Below are 18954 nucleotides of genomic sequence, written 5' to 3'. Positions count from 1 at the left end.
TCTATCCTGGCATACACTCCTAGCCTCTTCCACATTCATACATCTTGTCATACATGCCCTTCGGTTCTGTCTGCTTTTGACATGACCAGACTTAAGATTTTGGTTTATCTGATCATGCCACGTCTTCCTTAATCGTCCTCGTCTAACGTTGCCGTTCATTTTTGCCATATATACTTGTTTTACCATTCTCTCGTCGTCCATTCGTTCTACGTGACCAAACCATCTCAGAGACCCTTTCTTAATCTTATCAATTATACTTGTCTCAGATTTACACTTTCGCCTGATTTTATCATTCGTAACCCTGTCATACATTGATTTCCCACACATTCGTCTAAGAGATCGCATTTCAACCGCGTTCACTCGGCTTTCATCCTTCCTCTGCCAGTTCCATGTTTCACTTCCATACATAAGTGTTGGGACTAAAACTCCGTTGTTCACTGCCAGTTTAGCTTCGAGAATTAGAAAGTGAATTGTAAAAATTTATTGCTGTTTACACAAAACTGTTTCTTTTCTGTTAGTCCTATTAGGGTTTGATGATTTTAATTTCTGCCGACAATTTTACAAAAATAAATAAAAATTACAAAAAAAAGTTGAAAATGCAACTAAAATTTAAAATTTCAATCCATACTGAGTTGTTGTTTTCCACTCACTCGTCAAATCGTCCGACGCCAGATTCCGTCGGTTAGTCGTGACGATGACGGGGTTGACCATGGCCATCCCAGAAATCGCGCTCATGCTCAGCCCGCTGGCCTGGTGGTGGGACGCCCCGGTCAGGTCGTCGGGGCTCAGGCTGCCGAGGGGCACCTGCATCGAGCCCATGCCGTTCTGGTTCCCGGCGGGCGAGTTCAGGAACGTCGTCGAGTCCACGTAGCTCGCGACCAGGTTGTCGACGGAGCTCATGCTCGTCTCCTGCTTGATGGCGATGACCGTCTTCTGCAGCTGCGCCGGGTTGCCGTACTTGTCGTAGTCGCTCTGCTGGTTGCTGGTGACGCGCGACAGACGAATGTCGTTCAGCGTGATGGTCGTCGCTTGCTGCTGAGTCTGCTGCGTTTGCTGCTGGGACGATGTCGTCTGGATGACGTTCGACAATCGCTGTTGCTGCTGCGTCTTCACTTCTGCTGCCAAATAATGACATATAACACGGACGACATTTTTATATTTTTAAATACTACCATCTTTCGGATACATCTAAGCATCCATCCTTAGATAAAAACACAACAGATCAGTTCCTCTTTTTCTATGTTTCAACAATTTAGTGTTTGAGAGTGAAGGCAATTAATTATCTTGGTTTTGACCCTTATTTTATGCTTCTTAACATACTTTTTACTATCCTTAATTGTAATTAGAAACATTAATACTATCATCTAATCCTAAAACACTTGTATAACCAAGTCTTCTATATCGTCTGATCCTAAAATGCAAGTATAGGCGAGTCTACTATGTCGTCTAATCCTAAAACACTTGTGTCACCAAGTCTATTCTATCGTCCGATCCTAAAACAGATGTAAGGCAAAGTCTACTATATTATCTGATTCTTAAACACATCAGCACATTTACTCTTATCTTCTGATCATAATACTCTTTGTAGAGTCACGTCTAATATATCGTCTGATCCTAAAACACGTGTATACAATGAAAGCATCCACCCCTTTCCCGAAACTGTTCATAAAGACTTGAGTCTTTCTTCAGTTTCGCATATCAATATCAATTTTTTTTTTTTTTTAAACTAATTAAGCGAAAATTTAATATTTCTTTACAATCAAACCGCGAAAATAACAAAACAAATAAACTTTAAAAACTTTCATTGTACCCCTCACTGCAGTTTTGTCAGTTTGTGATCAATCAAATACACATGGTCAGCACAATCACCCCTTTCTAATTTCCCAGTATTACAGTGGAGGAATACAGTGTTAGTTCCAAATTGAGACCGCGGCCGCATGCTCCAGATCCCGCATCGGAAAGGAAGAAGAACGTAGTAATACAAACAAATCAATCAAACGACACGAAACCCAAATACATATAGGAAACATTAGAATAATTTGCCCTATACAACATGCACTCAATCAACAGATCTATAACAAATCACAGTGGAACATCAAATCATCAAGACACTACCGGCAAAATCCTAACACAGATCCTAACACGATCCCTATCGAACTCAGGCGAAATTACTTTTCTTCATAGTACTGAATTCCTCGCAAAAACCATTTTTTTGTGTAACACGTGTATAGACAAGTCTACTATGTCGTCTAATCCTAAAACACATACGAGTATAAGGCAAAGTCAACTCTATTGTCTGATTCTTAAACGCTTCAGCAAGTCTTCTGTTATCTTCTGATCTTAATACTCTTTGTATAGTCACGTCTACTATCCCGTATGATAATAAAATACTTGAATCACTGAGTCTTCTCTATCGTCCGATCCAAAAACACGTGTACAGTCAAGCCTACTATGTCGCCTGACCCTAAAACATATGCAAAACAAAGTCTACTTTATCGTCTGACCCTAAAACACATGTAAAGCCAAGCCCACTCCTTCGTCTGATCCTAAAAATAGTCAAATTTCCTCTATCGTCTGACTTTGACACACAAGTATAGTCAAGTTTACTCTAGCATCTGATTCTTAAACACTTTGTATAGTCACATCTACTCTTATCTCGTGATCTAAATACTCTTTCTATAGTATCGTCTGACCCTAAAGCACTTTCCTTAGTCATGTCTACGATATCTTCTGATCCTAAAACACTTGTTTCACCAAGTTTACTATATCGTATGATCCTAAAATACATGTAAAGCCAAGTCTAATCCTTCGTTTGATCCTAAAACAATTTGTATTGTCAGATCTATTCAATCATTTGACTTTAACACACATGGATAGTCACATCTACTCTTATCTCGTGATCTAAATACTCTTTCTATAGTCACGTCTACTCTATCGTCTGACCCTAAAACACTTTGTATAGTCACGTCTACGCTCCCCTAAAACACTTGTATCACCAAGTTTACTGTATCGTCTGATCCTAAGACACATGTAAAACCAAGTCTACTCCGTCGTCTGATCCTAAAATAATTTGTATGGTCAAATCTACTATTTAGTCTACTTAATCTACTCTTATCTTCTGATCTTAATACTCTTTGTATAGTCACGTCTACTCTATCGTCTGACCCTCAAACACTTGTATCACCAAGTTTACTCTCTCGTCTGATCCTAAAACACATGTAAAGCCAAGTCGACTCTCTCGTCTGACCCAAAAACACACGAACAGCCACATCTTCCATCTCTCACCGTGCGCTAGGAAGTCTCCGTCCTGTATGCTGGGCGGGCGCGGCTCGTAGGCCGTGGTGCTGTCCACGTAGTCGGCCGAGATGTCCGCGTACTGCGGGGGCGCGGGCGGCGGCGCAGGGGGCGCGTGCCCCGCGCCGCCCGCGCTTCCGGCCGCCGCGCACGGCGCCGCGTACTGGTACGGGCTGCCCAGACTGTTGTACGCGTAACTGCAAGAAAACAAACATTGACATAAATGGTTACGTAGATGTTTTGGATTGAGAAATGGGAGGCTCTCAGGGGTGACCGATATTTTCAAAATTCTCGTATTATATATAAATGATGATAATAATCCAATCTGATGTTATTAAATTTATGAAATTACTAAAATAGACATAGGCTATTGTGATACAAGCAAATAATAACTTTTTTAATACTTTTAATACCCATTCACGGCTCTAATTTCTATCTAATAATCTCTTGCCTACTCTTTCACAGTAGTAGCTGCTCGACTGTGGAATAATCTACCTACTAATGTGAGAGACGCGTCTTCTTTGTTTACATTTAAATCAAGATTAAAATGTCACTATTTAAATGTTTGAGTTGTTCCTTTCTCCTCCTTATTTCCTTCCCATCACCTCTCCTCTCCTCTCTTCATAGTGTGGTGTAAATTTTTAGTTAATTTTTGTTTTATCAATCAAATTATAAGATTCTGCATTTTATTTATTTTGGATATTGAAGTAGACACATAAACATACTCTTATGTCTGCTCTAATAATAAAGACAGTGTTCATATATTTTATTTACAAATTGTTTAAAAATATGAATGGTACAAGATATAAAGAATGCATTGACGGATGTTAATTTCTATGCGTTTTAAATTAAATTTAAATAGATATTTACAAAGTGACATCTGTGATGTAAATTAATAAACTTTAACAAACTCTGGTTTGTGTCTCGAATAAAAACGAAGACGAACGATGATAAACATAAAAATCGGTAGAGGCCACTGCCATCCGTTATATCTAGAGCAACAAATTTATCAAGTCGTTCATAAATTTAATTACAAATGATTTTATCAAAATTTAATTGGGAGAATGTTATACACTTCCACGCATAGTTATTAGACTCCCAGACGAAATAAAAAGTGAAATATAAAAAAATAGAGTTGAATTTGTTATAAAATCATTTTCTTAAATTCTAAGTTTAGTGTGTAAAAAAAAATAAAACCCAACAGTTAAAAACAGTGTTTACAAAAGTTTTGTTTGTTTATTATTATTTAATACATTTCGGTATCAAAAAGGACTTCATATACTTTAATTTATTTTTTTTTAAGATATATTAAAGATTTTCTTATACTATATTACTTAAACAACAATATTTTGAGTTTGTCCAAATTTTTGTAGACCGACTAGATTCAACTCCCTGGGGAGCTGTTTATATTAACATATTACAACAGAGATGAAGAACATTTAAGAGAAAGTAATATAGAAGTCTAGGCATCTACAGGGCTTATGAGCTGTCATTGGCTGGTTTAAGTGGCCACTTAACACACTGTCCACCTGGTCCATGAAGAAGTATAGAAATTGAAAAAATAACATTTTCAGGCGTTGCCTAGTATGTATGTGAAATAATTCAATTAGATGAATCTCACCCGCATAAATAAAGGTTTCAGCTCTTTACTTCACAAACATCAACAGATGAAAGAATCGAAGGAATATAGATATTCAAATATGGGCAGAATGGTGAATGTTACACAGTGTGTAAAGTTGCCACTTAAACCAGCCAATGACAGGTCATAAACCTTGTAGGTGCCTAGATTTATATATTACCTTCTCTTAAATGTTCTTCATCTCTGTAGTAATATGTTAGTATTACTTAAATATTTAAAGAAATAAATCCCTGCAAAAAACTGCTTTTGCAGTTTGGCGGGAATTAAATGAATGTTTAAAAAATGCTTATGTAAAAAAAAGCAACAAAAAAATCAAATAAAAAATGTGAAAATGCATTTTTTTAGAAATTCTATACGGGTATTCCAAAACATAAAATAAATATTTTTTCAAATATGGCATTCGTTTTGCAAATGTCATACTCCGGTCACCTCACCAACAGAGGGGTGTACTTACGTAGGAATACGATTTTTTAAAATGTATTGAATTTAATATTATTTTAGTATTACTAAAAATCCAGTAAAAAGAAATAAATGGGTAAAAATTAAAATAAATTTAAGGAAAGAATCTGATTGAGATCCACAAAAACAAATACTGTTTGTAAACATTCAAAATCAAACTTTTTTTATTCGCAAAAAAACAACATCTTTCCATTTTTTTGTAAATGTAGGTGAATAAAATATTTATGCTCCTGACTTCTTTTTTACATATTAAATTGAAGATTTTAATATCTACGAACACGTTCAGCGCAAACATCTATATTTCTCTGAAAACCGCACGTAAATCGGTTAAGCCGTTTAGGAGGCGTTCAGTGACATCACACGTACAGAGGAGTTATATGTATAAAGATATCTTAATGAACAATAAATAATCAAAAGATTTTATTTCATGATTTTACAAAAAAACGAATATTCATAAAACATATTTTGTAAACTTTCTCAAATTGATGAAATGTCGAATGTTCATGAAACGATTGTAAAAATTCGATACGATACGATATGAAAAAGGTCACATTACCCATTGTAGTGATGGAACTGATCGCTGCTGGACGGCGTCTGCTGGTCGAACACGCTGCTGTCGGGCGCCGCGTCCGTCTGCGCGCGCATCTGGGCGCGGTGGAAGCGCACCTCGTCCTCCACCTTCTCGCGCTGCTTCTTGGACATGCGGCCGAACTTCACGGCTGGAATGGCGAATGGGAACATGTCAATTCGGTAAAGTTCGGACCAACTCTCATCTTAATCTGTTCCTCCCACGTATCCTTCCCAGCGCACTCCGCGTAACAATAATTCCACGTGTGAGCGCCGGAAAAAACATTATATTATGAGTGAATTTAAACTTCTATATTACCTTCTCTAAAATGTGTTATTTTATTATTTTATTTTATTTTGTCTTAAAATAGTACAAACATAATAAATGAATGTCCTTATATTAACTTATATCTAATTATTATTAAAACATATACTAATTATTAACATTTATAAACAATATACGTACACTTAAAAAGAAAACTTCTATAAAGCTAACACGAATAAGATTACTTTTTAAAAACTAACTTATCCTAAACACATGATTTTTTAACTGACATTTAAATGAAATAATATATTTTTGCTCTCTTATTTCTAATGGTATTTCCTTAAAATATAACTTTACAGCTCGGTGCATCAACGAGTTCTGTGTAGTTGTTTTCCTACGAAATGTAGTCGTGTTTATTTCTAGTTTTATATACATGTTCACATTGATTAGAAAAAACCTTTTGAGTCAACTCTTTTGAGGTATAACCATTAATCATTTTATGAACAAAAAACATTACATTAAAATATTTTTTTTATTTATTAAATCATACAATTTTTTTTTGTACTCCCAGGAGTTACAACAAACTTATTTTGGGACGGAAAAATATTCACATATAGGTATGTTAACAATAATAATATAGCAATATATTTTACATGACATTCTTAATGGACGTCTTGATAGTCCTGTTCTGGTTTCTGAGTTGGCCCTTAACGTACCTGGCTACCGCACCCGTCACACGAATCTATCTCTTTTCCATGTACCCACAGTTCGCACCAACTATGCACAGAACTCTCCTCTGATTCGCTTGACGCGTAATTATAATTTATTTTTCAATAACATAGACATATTTAATTGCAGTAAATTCACTTTTAAAACCAAAATTAAAAAACTATTATTTGAAAAAAATTATGTTTCGTTATAAAAAATATATAAATATATATTTTTACATTATAGTTTTAAATTGTTTCTATTCACTCATATCAAATACACACTTACCCTGTCCTTAAACCTACCCTCACACCCATATACAATCACACACATATTCACATACTTACCAAAACCACACTCCACTTTTTTACACACGCATCCTCACACACAAAAAAAAACTCGCACACATGCACTTCTATAAATTATATTTAACTGAACTGGATTTTTATAATTGTATTTATGTGGAAAACTGATTTGGCTTTATTTTATGTTTTTTTTATAATGTTGTGTATATTTTTTTGTATTGCTGTTGTTTTTCTTAATAAACAAAATAAATAAAAATAAAAAAAAACAAATAATAATAAAGTAACAAATAATATGTACATAAAAACTGAAATAAGAGAGCAAGCAAATATATGATACAAATCATATATCTGCCTGCCATTCTTTAAACAATCCATAATAAAAATAATTAAAAAATATATATATTTACATATTGCAAGAAAGAAATGTTTAAGGGAAAAAAAACTTAAAACTAAATTTCACCCTCCACGTACCTCCTCAAGTAGTAATTTTTTTAATGAATACAGTTATTTATTGACGTTCTATAGGACTCCGGTAGCCTGTTGTACTCACCACAAGCAAGGTATAGCAGAGACCCTAGACCATACCTTGTCGTGCGTGATCCAGGTACGTGAATATTTTGACGCTGTCGCGTATTATACTGGTGGACGTCACGATTAAAGGTATAGCCAATATTAGTCAGTCTTTATTCACACCTTGAAGCACCGTTTTTGCAATCTCACAATACGGTATGACCAAAAATGGGAGAATGTCAGTAAGCTTGTAAATGTCTTTGACATGCGTTTCCATTGGTATACCGTGTGTTTCTTATAGCTCTATTTCGTATTACTTGTATTTCTGATACACACTTTTTTGTGGCTAATCCCCAGATGCACGACAAATATACCGTATGAGAGTGTATCATTGAAAAGTACACTGCGCGGCGAAGTGAGATCGGAAGAACTCCCCTAAACCTATGCATTATACCAAAGATTGAAGAGATTTTAGATTTAACATAGTTAAAATGGTGAATCCAAGAGAGCTGTGAATCTATGTAGATTCCTAAATATTTTGTCACGTCAGTTTTTTGAAGATAATCATTTCCAAGTGCGATATTGAGATAAATATCTCGCTTTTTACCGAATGTTGTGTAATTCGATTTTTTAATGTTGAGACTGAGCTTGTTGATACGAAGCCAAATAGTTATATATTAGCTAACGTGCTGTCATAATTGTTGCTTATTTCAGCATCAACTTTATTCTAGTGTATTTCTTTTTTCTCAAAATTACTCTCATACTATTCTGCATAACAGTAAGTTTATTTTTTCCCCTTCAGTTGCCAAAAACAAAATCCTACTACAATAATTTATATGAGGCACAATAATGGAGTTATAAATCATCCTGCACGAATCTGCAGTTAGATATCTTCTGATTCTTCCCATAGGAGAAACCTTCCTTGCTATCTTGTTTGTCACATATCTTGTATTCTGGGAAAAGGTCAATCTAGAATCCATAATAATCCCCAAATATTTTATCTCTTTCACGTCCATTAATAGTTCTTCATCCATCACTATTGTCGGTGAAATAGGGATTTTTTTATTTCCTATGTTCATAAACTTAGTTTTATTCAGCTTAAGTTTATTTTTCTTCAACCATATTTCGATGTTTTAAGGTCATATTTTAGTTGATGTACTATGGATTCATAATTTTCTCCTGCAATATATACCAGGGCATCATCCGCAAATGATCTTATTTTACAGTATTTAAGAATTTTCACCAAGTCATTAATGTAAATAATAAATAGTATAGGGCCAAGAACTGATCCCTGTGGTACTCCCAATAAAATCATAAGACTATCAGATAGAATATCTCCAATTTTCGTAGTTGGATAATTATTACTCAAATATTTTGTGAACCATTTTAAAGCAATTCCCTGTATCCCAATTTTCTCAAGTTTTAAAATGATTATTTCTCTATCTATTGTTTCAAAAGCTCTTCTGAAGTCTAAAAATACTGAAATTATGTAATTATTTTTATCTGTATCTGCCTTCCAATCTTCTATTACTAAGTAAAGGGCCATTTCACGTGTTCTTCATCTCTATTTTAATATGTTAAGGCTGAAGTCGGGAAAAACGAACGCAAAATTAGGAAATCATACGATTTTGCTATTTTAAAACGAATGTTTTTTTTAATCAGGCAATAATAAAAAAACAAAAAAACATAAATTAGATATAAACAATATGTTTTACAGGTATTTCTGATTTCTTCTTTTTTCAAAATAAGATAATATAACTCTGTAAAAAAAAGCTTCAACTAAAGTATTTCAATATTTTTTTTTTTAAGTTTTACCGAAGGCATAATTTTAAGTATAAATAAAGGAAAATGTCACAAAAATGTATATGATTTAAAATGCTTGTATTTTTTTTCAAAAACAAAATAATTAAATTTGGCCGCGGCCACTTTTATGTTAAATGTATTATCTTCAAATTATTACGTAAAATTTTTGTTCAATACTTGGACTTTATTGAGATCCCAGATACCTAAGTTTAGTCTAAATTTGAAATGGCGTAATCTGCCGGTCTAAAAGTAATTATATTTTAGTTACATAAAACTTTTAAGCATATTTTTTAACAGAAACCTTTAAAACATATTGTTTTTATCTAATTTATGTGTTTTTATTTTTTTATTATTGCCCGATTAAAAAAAAACCTTCATTTTAAAATGGCAAATCGTATGATTTCCTAATTTTGCGTTCGTTTTTCCCGACTACAGCCTTAATATAACGTATTAAGCTATTTAGTCATGAAAACTCGTTTCTATTTACCTCGTCCGACGGATAAATTATTCAAAATCGATATCAAAAATCGAAAGAAAAAATACTGCCACAACACTATTGTAATCTGTCAAAAGTACCTTCTTTTATTGTCTGAAGTGTAGATAACTTAACATGGGCGCTCGACATCCGGTAACATGAAACTTCGATACTAGATTACATTGGCATAGGACATATTTAGTACCGTGAGCGTTCGACATCTGATTATATGGACGTTTGACATATGACAACATGCGTGTTCGATACCTGATTACATAGATGTTCGACACTAAATAATATGGGCATTCGATAGCGGGAAATATTAGCGTTCCACAGTGTCTATATTATATAACACGGGCGTTCGACAAAGTATTTTAATGTGTGTGTTCTATATATATCAATCAGAACTAGCTTCCTCGGTATATTTGAAAATCTATAAAACAACTTTATGTAAAAACTTTGTTACTATACGCACGTAAACATTATTCTCTACCTTCCGTTACAAATACAAGAGTTACTAGATACTCCACCCTGATGCTGCAAAAAAATAATAAATACAACCTTCGGTCAAAGAGGATTGGCCTACTACTCGGTTAAAGTGTACAATCTACTTCCATAATCCATAAGGATAATTAGTAAGTTCTCACAATATAAAATTGCTATTAAGAAATGGATAGTGGAGGTGGGTTGCGAACGGATCGATGAGTGGATCAAGCCAAATATGTAAAATGTATGCACTGTTTATGAATTTTTTTAAATTGGTCTATATAAATTGGTTATGTTTTTTATGATTTTTTTTATTTTTATTGTTTATTAATTATAATTAGGTTAATTGGATTAATTACGTTTTTTATTGTTATTATTTTGTTAACTTTGTTAAATAGCTAATGTTAGGCATGTTTCACATTTTGTAAAATGTTTCCCTCGGCACGGGACACCCCAGTGAGGGAACATTATTCTGTATTAAAAAAAGAATACAATCAATGTAAAAGTATAAATAAATAAATAAATATTTGATAACATAGGCCCTTTTCAGACATGCCACGCAAATCCACCCGGCCCGGTAACTTTACCGGGTTCATCCTACAAACGCAAACAAAATGTGTCACATTTTGTAGGGTGTACCCGGAAAATTGCCGGGCCGGGTGGATTGGCGCGGCGTGTGAGAAAAGAGCCATATGCGTTCGACAGTGAATAAAATTAGAATGCGATATCAACTTAAATTGGCATCCGACATTTGATAACATGGGCGTTCGACATTGACTAACATTGAAATTCGACATCAGGTAACTTCGGCAAACATTTGATAGCATGGGCGACATCGAATAACATGGGTATTCAAGGTTGATAATTCATGGTGTAATGCATGGAAATTCAACTTCCGACAACAAAGCGTTGAAAACATAATTATAACTAAAACAAGGACATTTAACATTGTGTAACATGCGCGTTTGATATTGCGCACGCGTAACATGGTCATTCGACATTGCCTAATTTGTGTATCGATTATTTACGATATTGTGTAATATTTCCATTCGACAGTACGCATAACACGGGCATTTGAAATTACAAGCATCGTTTACAAGGCATAAAACGTAGTTTAATTCATAATTTGACATGTGTAACATGGTCGTTTGACATCTGGTAATACCTACGTATGATACCCTAAGATGTCCTTCATTTGTCCCTTTTACAGCTTAGAGCGAATGCAGCTAGAGGCAGGATGCAGAAGTCTGGATGAGGACCAGGGAGATATGGCAACCGCAAAGTCACAAGGACTTATCACATGAGGTAATATTCTTATTCTTCTTCATCAGCCTTCTGTCCTCCAATGCTGAATACAAGCCTCTTCCATATAAAATCTCTTTGATCTCTGATCTCCAAGATCTCAACTGAAATTTGTATTACTGCTAAAATCGCTTTAATGAAATTTTACCCACTACCTTTGGTTTAAAATCTTCTCCTTATTTTGCTTTTTCAAATTTTAAAGATTACTTGCTATACCTGTTATTCTTTCTTTTATCTCTGCTGCATTGACATGTTTTTATACTTTTAAACTACTTTTAATTACTTATATTGTATATGTATATAAAATCTATATATTGCTGCTCTTACTAAAATGTGTCATTAATTATGAAGATGTTTTTCTAAATTTACTTAAATTTATTGTCTTATATTATTCCTTTCCTTTATCCTTCTTCTTTCCTTCCCATCCCCTCTCCACTCTTCATCGTATGGCGTTAATTTATTTTTTTAAATATATTTATTTTTGTTAATCTTCGCTTTTAATTTTTGTATAAAATTGTAAGATTCAATATGTCCATGTCAAACTGAACGGTTTGGGTAGGTAGGAAGAAATTGCCTTAAGGCAATATGCCCGCCCTTACATGTATATTTATTGTATATGTATATAAAGTGTAAAATAAATAAAAAAATATTTCACTTAAAGGTTCTTCTCGTCGTTTCTTTGAATCCCATAAAATATGTAAGTGTATATTTATGTTTTTCCTTTTTGAAAATGTTCCTTCTTGAAAATATTATTTTTTTTATATCTGAGCATGTTTTTTATTTTTTATTTCAATTCTTAACTTTAAATTACTTTTACAAGTTTTCTTCATTTTTAATATTATTACTACTACTACTACTACCATCACGCCATTTCCCCGTAGGGGTAGGCAGAGAGAATGGACCGCCACACACGTCTATCCTGGCATACAATCCTAGCCTCTTCCACATTCATACATCTTGACATACATGCCCTTCGGTTCTTTTTGCTTTTGACCAATGATCAGTATGGGCAAGAAGACATATTAGCATATTTAAAAATATATTTAGAACAAAAAATAAAATATTTAAAAAAACAAATAGTTGCTTACTTCTGCAGGGGAGAAGTGAGGGGAGTGCGGCGCAGTATCAGATTTCCCCCTCCCAACCACAACCATTTGCTTTTTTTGATTTTTTTTTTTTTTAAATTTTATTCGTTCTAAAAAAATATTTGAATGTGCCAATATGTCTTCTTGCTCATACTGATCATTGTAGTTTCGGATGTGACAGGGTTTAAAGAACACCCTGTATATGGCACATCAATATGGTAAACAGTTAACTCAAGCATTCGGAAAATCCTATCGTCTGTCTTCTTTTTTTTTCTCAAACTCTAGAAAATTCTGTTATTTGCTAGTGATAACACGATCTTACATCACCGCGCGCAAAGGGATTATTTACCACAGTCTTTTAAGAGCTAAGCACGTCGATAGTTATTTGTGATTGAGCTACTGGCTTTCAAATCATTCAACTATGTAAAAGTGTGTCAAACAAAACGCGAAATAGACAAACAAAACACAACATTAATAATTTCTAGCAATTTTGCAGACGATAAATGTAGGTAAACAAAATGTTATTTACATGAAATAATTTATTGTGTTGTTGATCTAAAGAATACACTGACCTATCGCACTAATTGGCCGTGCGGGGTTTGGATTTAACCCGTAGATAACGGGTCCAAAACCGCACCGCTCAAGCGTCGGTTCCCAGTTAAACTCCCGGTTGTAAACGGCGGAGCGAATCGTGATAACAGGCTGCTTAGAAAATCGTTAAATAAACGAATTGCATAATAATGTAATTAATATGAAAGAAGAACAAGGAAGAAGATATTACCAGGGGAACTGCATACCTACCATATGTACAGAATGTTTGTTAGCCAAAGTGCTGAAGAAACATAATATTGGAACAACATTTGGAACTGTGGGAAAAATAAATAACCATTTATTGAACCCAAAAGATACGAATCCCCTGGAAACGTTGCCAAGGGTGTGGATAAAGTGCATATAGGACAAAACAGGGCGCACAGCAAAGAAAAGGATTGACGAACACAAAACAGTGTGTAAACTTGGGCACCCTGACAAATCCGCAACAGCGGAACACTTTATAGACACTGGACATTTTTCCGCCTTCGAACCGAAAATTCGAAAGAAATGTGTAATGTCTTTGAAAGAAATGTAACTATGACTGAATGTAAGATTGTAGTAAATGGAGATAGTTTGAAACAGGTCGAAGAATTTGTATATCTGGGTAGTATGTTTACTAGAGATGGAAATATGGACAAGGATATTGAAAGGAGGGTTAGTGCCGGTAACAGAGTTAATGGTGCCTTAAAGTCTGTCGTAGCAAATAAGTGTCTATCGCAAGAGGCTAAATTAGCAGTTCATAATGGAGTTCTGGTACCAACCCTAATGTATGGAAGCGAAGCATGGAGTTGGAAAAAAAGGGACGAAAGTAGACTGAATGCTGTTGAAATGCGATCCCTCAGGCGAATGTGCGGAAAAACAATGTATGATAGGTGCCCTAATGTCGAAATTAGAGCAGAATGCAAGGCTGAGTTAAGCATTATCGACAAAATTAAGAAAGGTCTTTTGCGATGGTTCGGTCATGTGGAGCGAATGAATGATGAAAGAACGGCTAAAAAGATTTATGATGCGAATGTGTCTGGTTGTAGAAGTCGAGGAAGGCCGAGAAAGACATGGCATGATCAAGTACAACAAATTCTTGAAAGTGGTCATGTGAAAAGTCGGAATAATCGACGTGCGTGCATGAGAAGATGTATGAATGTGAAGGAAGCAAAGGAAGTGTGCCAGGACAGAGTGGTGTGGCGTTCTATCCTCTCTGCCTACCCCTCCGGGGAAATGGCGTGATGGTTAGTTAGTTAGTTAGTTATGTAGAATTTTTGGTTCAAAGGCGAAAAATGTCCTGTGTCTATAAAGTGTTCCGCTATTGCGGATTTGTCTGGGTGCCCAAGTTTACACGCTCTTTTGTGTTCGTCAATTCTCTTCTTTGCTGTGCGCCCTGTTTGTCCAATATACACTTCATCACATCCTTGGCAACTTAGTTTGTACACGGCTTCAGTTTCCAGAGGATTTTTATCTTTTGGGTTTACTAAATGGCCTTTTATTTTTCCCACAGTCCCAAACGTTGTTGCAATATTTTGTTCCTTCAGCACTTTGGCCATCCTGTCAGTTACATTCTGTACATATGGCAGGTATGCAGTCCCTCTGGTAATATCTTCTTCCTTGCTCTTCTTTGTCCCTTGCGATTTAATAATATTGTCAATCTGTTTCTTCTTATATCCATTATGCTCCAATGCATCTGAAATTTTGTTGAACTCTTCGCCCTTTTCGGAATCTTCGCATATTCGAGTCGCTCTTGTTAGAGTATTTTTTTAATTTATGGAATTGAATTGTCAATAACCGTTTGACGAGCAGCTACAAATAAACTTGATATTGTGGACTTACAATGCCATAATCCAGCGAGAAAATACGGGACTACGCTCGTACGAAAAAAATTGAGACCGCGTTTCCTTCTAATATCTTGTTAATTGTTTCTTCGACATAATATTTTGTCTGTTTTATTAACTCAGCTAATTCATTTTTGTTATAATTTATACTATGATGGGTACTGATTTTAATAAGGTATTTCAGCCCTACGCGAAATTGGATACTACAATTGTTTTCGTGCGCGCGGTAAAATTGGAGCATTAAAGTGTACGGCAAAGTTTCCTGAAAATGTACAACATTTTGGTAAAAACGGACTACTTTGAATGACGTCACTGGTTCATATGATATGAGAGTTATGGAAGATTTCCGGTTTGTTTGCCATGGATACACCAATGGAGTTGAACGAGAATAAAGCTCGGGTTTCCTAGGACAGCGGTGCCCGTATTTTAACGGCCGTAGTGAACATTAATGCGGTTGACAGCCGTCGTAACGGTGACTAGAGAGTGGTTTCCTATAAAAATATTGTTGATAACACCGTTAAAAAATAAAACCACTCTCTAGTCACCACTACGACGGCTGTCCACCGCATCACCGTTCACTACGGCCGTTAAGATACGGGCACCGCTGTCCTAGGAAACCCTAGCTTAAGCGGAAAAAACCTCTGACGTCATACGCGGAGTTTTTTTAGAAATACAAAACTTTAAAAATCGTAGCGCTGATAATAAGATATATGAATATTTTATTTTTTTTTAATTTTGGCTTAGTTGAATAGTCGATTAACAAATAAAAAACCACTGAATTTTTTCATTGATTTAGCATCATGAAATGAATAAACACGTGTTACAAAAAAGATCAAGCCTAAATATAAGAAATTCCGAGCCAGTCGGGACTTTAAACGAAGAATCATTATTATTATTATTATTATGGATAACTTATATAGCGCCATTTTCGTAATATAATACCTCAAGGGCGCTTTACAAAGTGATTATATAGAGTAGAATTTAATTTTAACTTTTTAATTGAAGAAAAATAATGTACTTTGTCACCACATGCTAAGAATTTATTCAAATGATTTAGAGAACAAGTGGGTTTTAAGTTTCTTCCGAAACATCACATCACTCTCACAGTTTCGGACCTCTGCTGGGAGAGCATTCCATGACGTAGGGCCTGCGACCGCAAATGCGCGTTCGCCGAATTTAGTGCGCTGTTTGCGTAGAGGTATAAAAACGTTTCCTTTTGACGTAGCTGTAGCTGATCTAAGCGTAAGACGTCTGTCGGCTAGTTCATCTGGAACGCAGAGTTCTCTTAGATATTGTAAAGCAGAGTTGTGCAGTGACTTATATACATAAGTCAACAGAGTTTGAAAACGTAGCCAATGTAATTCCCGAAGTAGTGGAGTGATATGACTAAACTTAGAGATTCCAAAAATAAGTATCGCTGCAGCATTCAATACAGACTGTAGGCGAGTCATTTTATTCATTGGTAGACCTGCGTAGATACCATTACAATAATCGACACTACACTACAAACGCATTTATCAATTGACGGGCGGCATCAACTGGCAAATTTTTGCGTATGCATTTAATCTGTGTCAGCTGGTAGAAGCGTGAACTTCTCGTTCTACTCATTTGAGCGTCAAGAGAAAGGTCAGAATGAAGGAAGACTCCCAGTAGTTAAACGGTGGGTAAAGCAGTACTCCTTACATCGGGTAGTGCCGTATCCTGAATCAAATTCTGTCGTCCGGCTGAAGCCATCCATAGTTGTTTCGTTTTAGATGGGTTTGCGTAGAGGTGTAATAACTTTTCCTTTCGACGTAGATGTAGCTGATCTAAGCGTAAGACGCCTGTCAGCTTGTTCATATGGAATGCAGAGTTCCCTTAGATATTCCGGAGCAGAGATGTGCAGTGACTTATACGTAAACCAACAGGGTTTGTATTCCACCCTCTGTGGAAAACGTAGCCAATGTAATTCCCAAAGTAGTGGTGATATGACTAAACTTCGAGATTCCAAAAACAAGAACCTCTGTGCATTGCAAAAACTGTGAAATAATTAAACAAATCTCAACAACTTGATAAATGTCTAGTATTCTATATTTCCTTTTCAAATTTCCCATCATCGATGAAAATACTTGTAAACACAATATTGATCAAAGTTCGTCTATGCAATTTTTCAGTCCATATTTAAAGCCGTTAGTCATACGAAAGTTCTACGACCTAGAATGACTAAGTTATTGCATCCAGTTTATATTTCCGTGCGGTGTATCATACTGTTTAGAAATTAAGTCATATTTCCACGTGGAACTCAAATCTAGTTCGAGTTCAACAACATTGATGGCTTTAATAAAAATTATCTTAAAGAGTCCCAATCAGAACTAGCTCCCTCGGTATATTCGAAAATCTTCATGTAAAATCAATAAAGTAACTTTATGTACAAGCTCTGTTACTATACGCACACAAACATTATTCTCTTCCTTCCATAACTTCTTTCACAAATACAAGAGTTACTAGATACTCGACTCTGATGCTGCAAAAAAAATAGAAAATAATCAAACATCCCATTTCCAAGACAAACGATTACGATTTTTTCCGATTACCTTAGCCTTATACATGACAGGTAAGGCTATTTAATACAGGGGTCAAAATATATATAAATAAATAATCCCCGGGATCGGTTTGCAACTGCAAACCAGTATCTCCTCCATTATGTGTGGTCCTTTAACTGGCCATATGATGTGCCCTTCTTATCTCTTTAACTAGCTACTCTTGAAGGGTCGTCCTTTATGGTTCGTACCCTATACCGTTCCATTCAATATACTTCTTCTGTTTCCTATCCCCGGGATTGGTCTCCAGCTCCACTCTTGCATCTCCTTATCATTCTGGACAGTCCTTAACTTGCCATATGATGTGTATTCCATATCTCCTTTACTAGCTACTTTTGGAGTCATCTCTATGGTTCGTACCCTCTACCGTTCCATCGAATTTTAAAACCCGTGCCACCTTCTAACTACAAAAAATAATAATCTATTCTGAAATTTTTGACTCGTTTTAAAAATATATATTATCCTTGCTAGTACCCTCGTCTACTTTTTCAAGACATAAGATTTAATCTTCGCCCCCTTTCTGAGCATAAAATATAACCTTTGCCTACTTCCACAGCATATAACCCTCATCCCCCCTTTCAGAACACAAAATGTATGACTTTCACCATCTTTCTGAGCCCATTTATTAGAGCACAAAATGAACTTTAACCCCTTTTCTGAGCACACGTATTATAGCACAATGTATAACACTCATTCCCTTTCTAAGCACATAATGTATAACCCCCGTCCTCTTTCTGAATAACATTCCCCCTGTATCAGAGCTTATTATTTTAACCCTCGCCCCCTTTCTTAACTTTTTTTTTCTTGAAGAAATATTAGCGTTCTTATAATTTACCAAAATATTTCAATTTTGGTAGCCATTTTCAACGAGTTGTAAATAACTCACTATTAGAAAATGGAAATTAAATTAAGGTAGAGTGGGGTTCGAACCTCGGACCTCTGATCCGTGAGTCCGGAACACTAGCCACGAGACCACAACCCGATCCAACTTAACTTCTCCCACTGTATAAATGAACTTTAACCCCCTTTCTGAGCCCATATATTAAAGCACATAATGTATAAC

General features: G+C 35.3%; 1 protein-coding gene across 1 annotated transcript in view; it reads right to left on the bottom strand.

Annotated features, from left to right (window-relative positions):
- The window catches only part of Hr3 (nuclear hormone receptor 3 ROR-beta), a 65780-nt gene that overhangs the window by 19520 nt on the left and 27306 nt on the right, over nt 1-18954 (bottom strand). Inside the window, exons 4-6 of the mRNA XM_088240367.1 lie at nt 5949-6111; nt 3166-3491; nt 651-1127 (exon numbers count right to left, since the gene is read on the bottom strand). Coding sequence (XP_088096493.1) covers nt 651-1127; nt 3166-3491; nt 5949-6111 — 966 coding nt within the window. The remainder of the gene's footprint in view (nt 1-650; nt 1128-3165; nt 3492-5948; nt 6112-18954) is intronic.

Source organism: Micrasema longulum, unplaced genomic scaffold (assembly GCF_059751315.1).
Source record: "Micrasema longulum isolate JH-2025_06_02 unplaced genomic scaffold, ASM5975131v1 h1tg002438l, whole genome shotgun sequence".
In the NCBI taxonomy this organism is placed as follows: domain Eukaryota; kingdom Metazoa; phylum Arthropoda; class Insecta; order Trichoptera; family Brachycentridae; genus Micrasema; species Micrasema longulum.
This window is presented reverse-complemented; position numbering and strand designations above follow the sequence as displayed.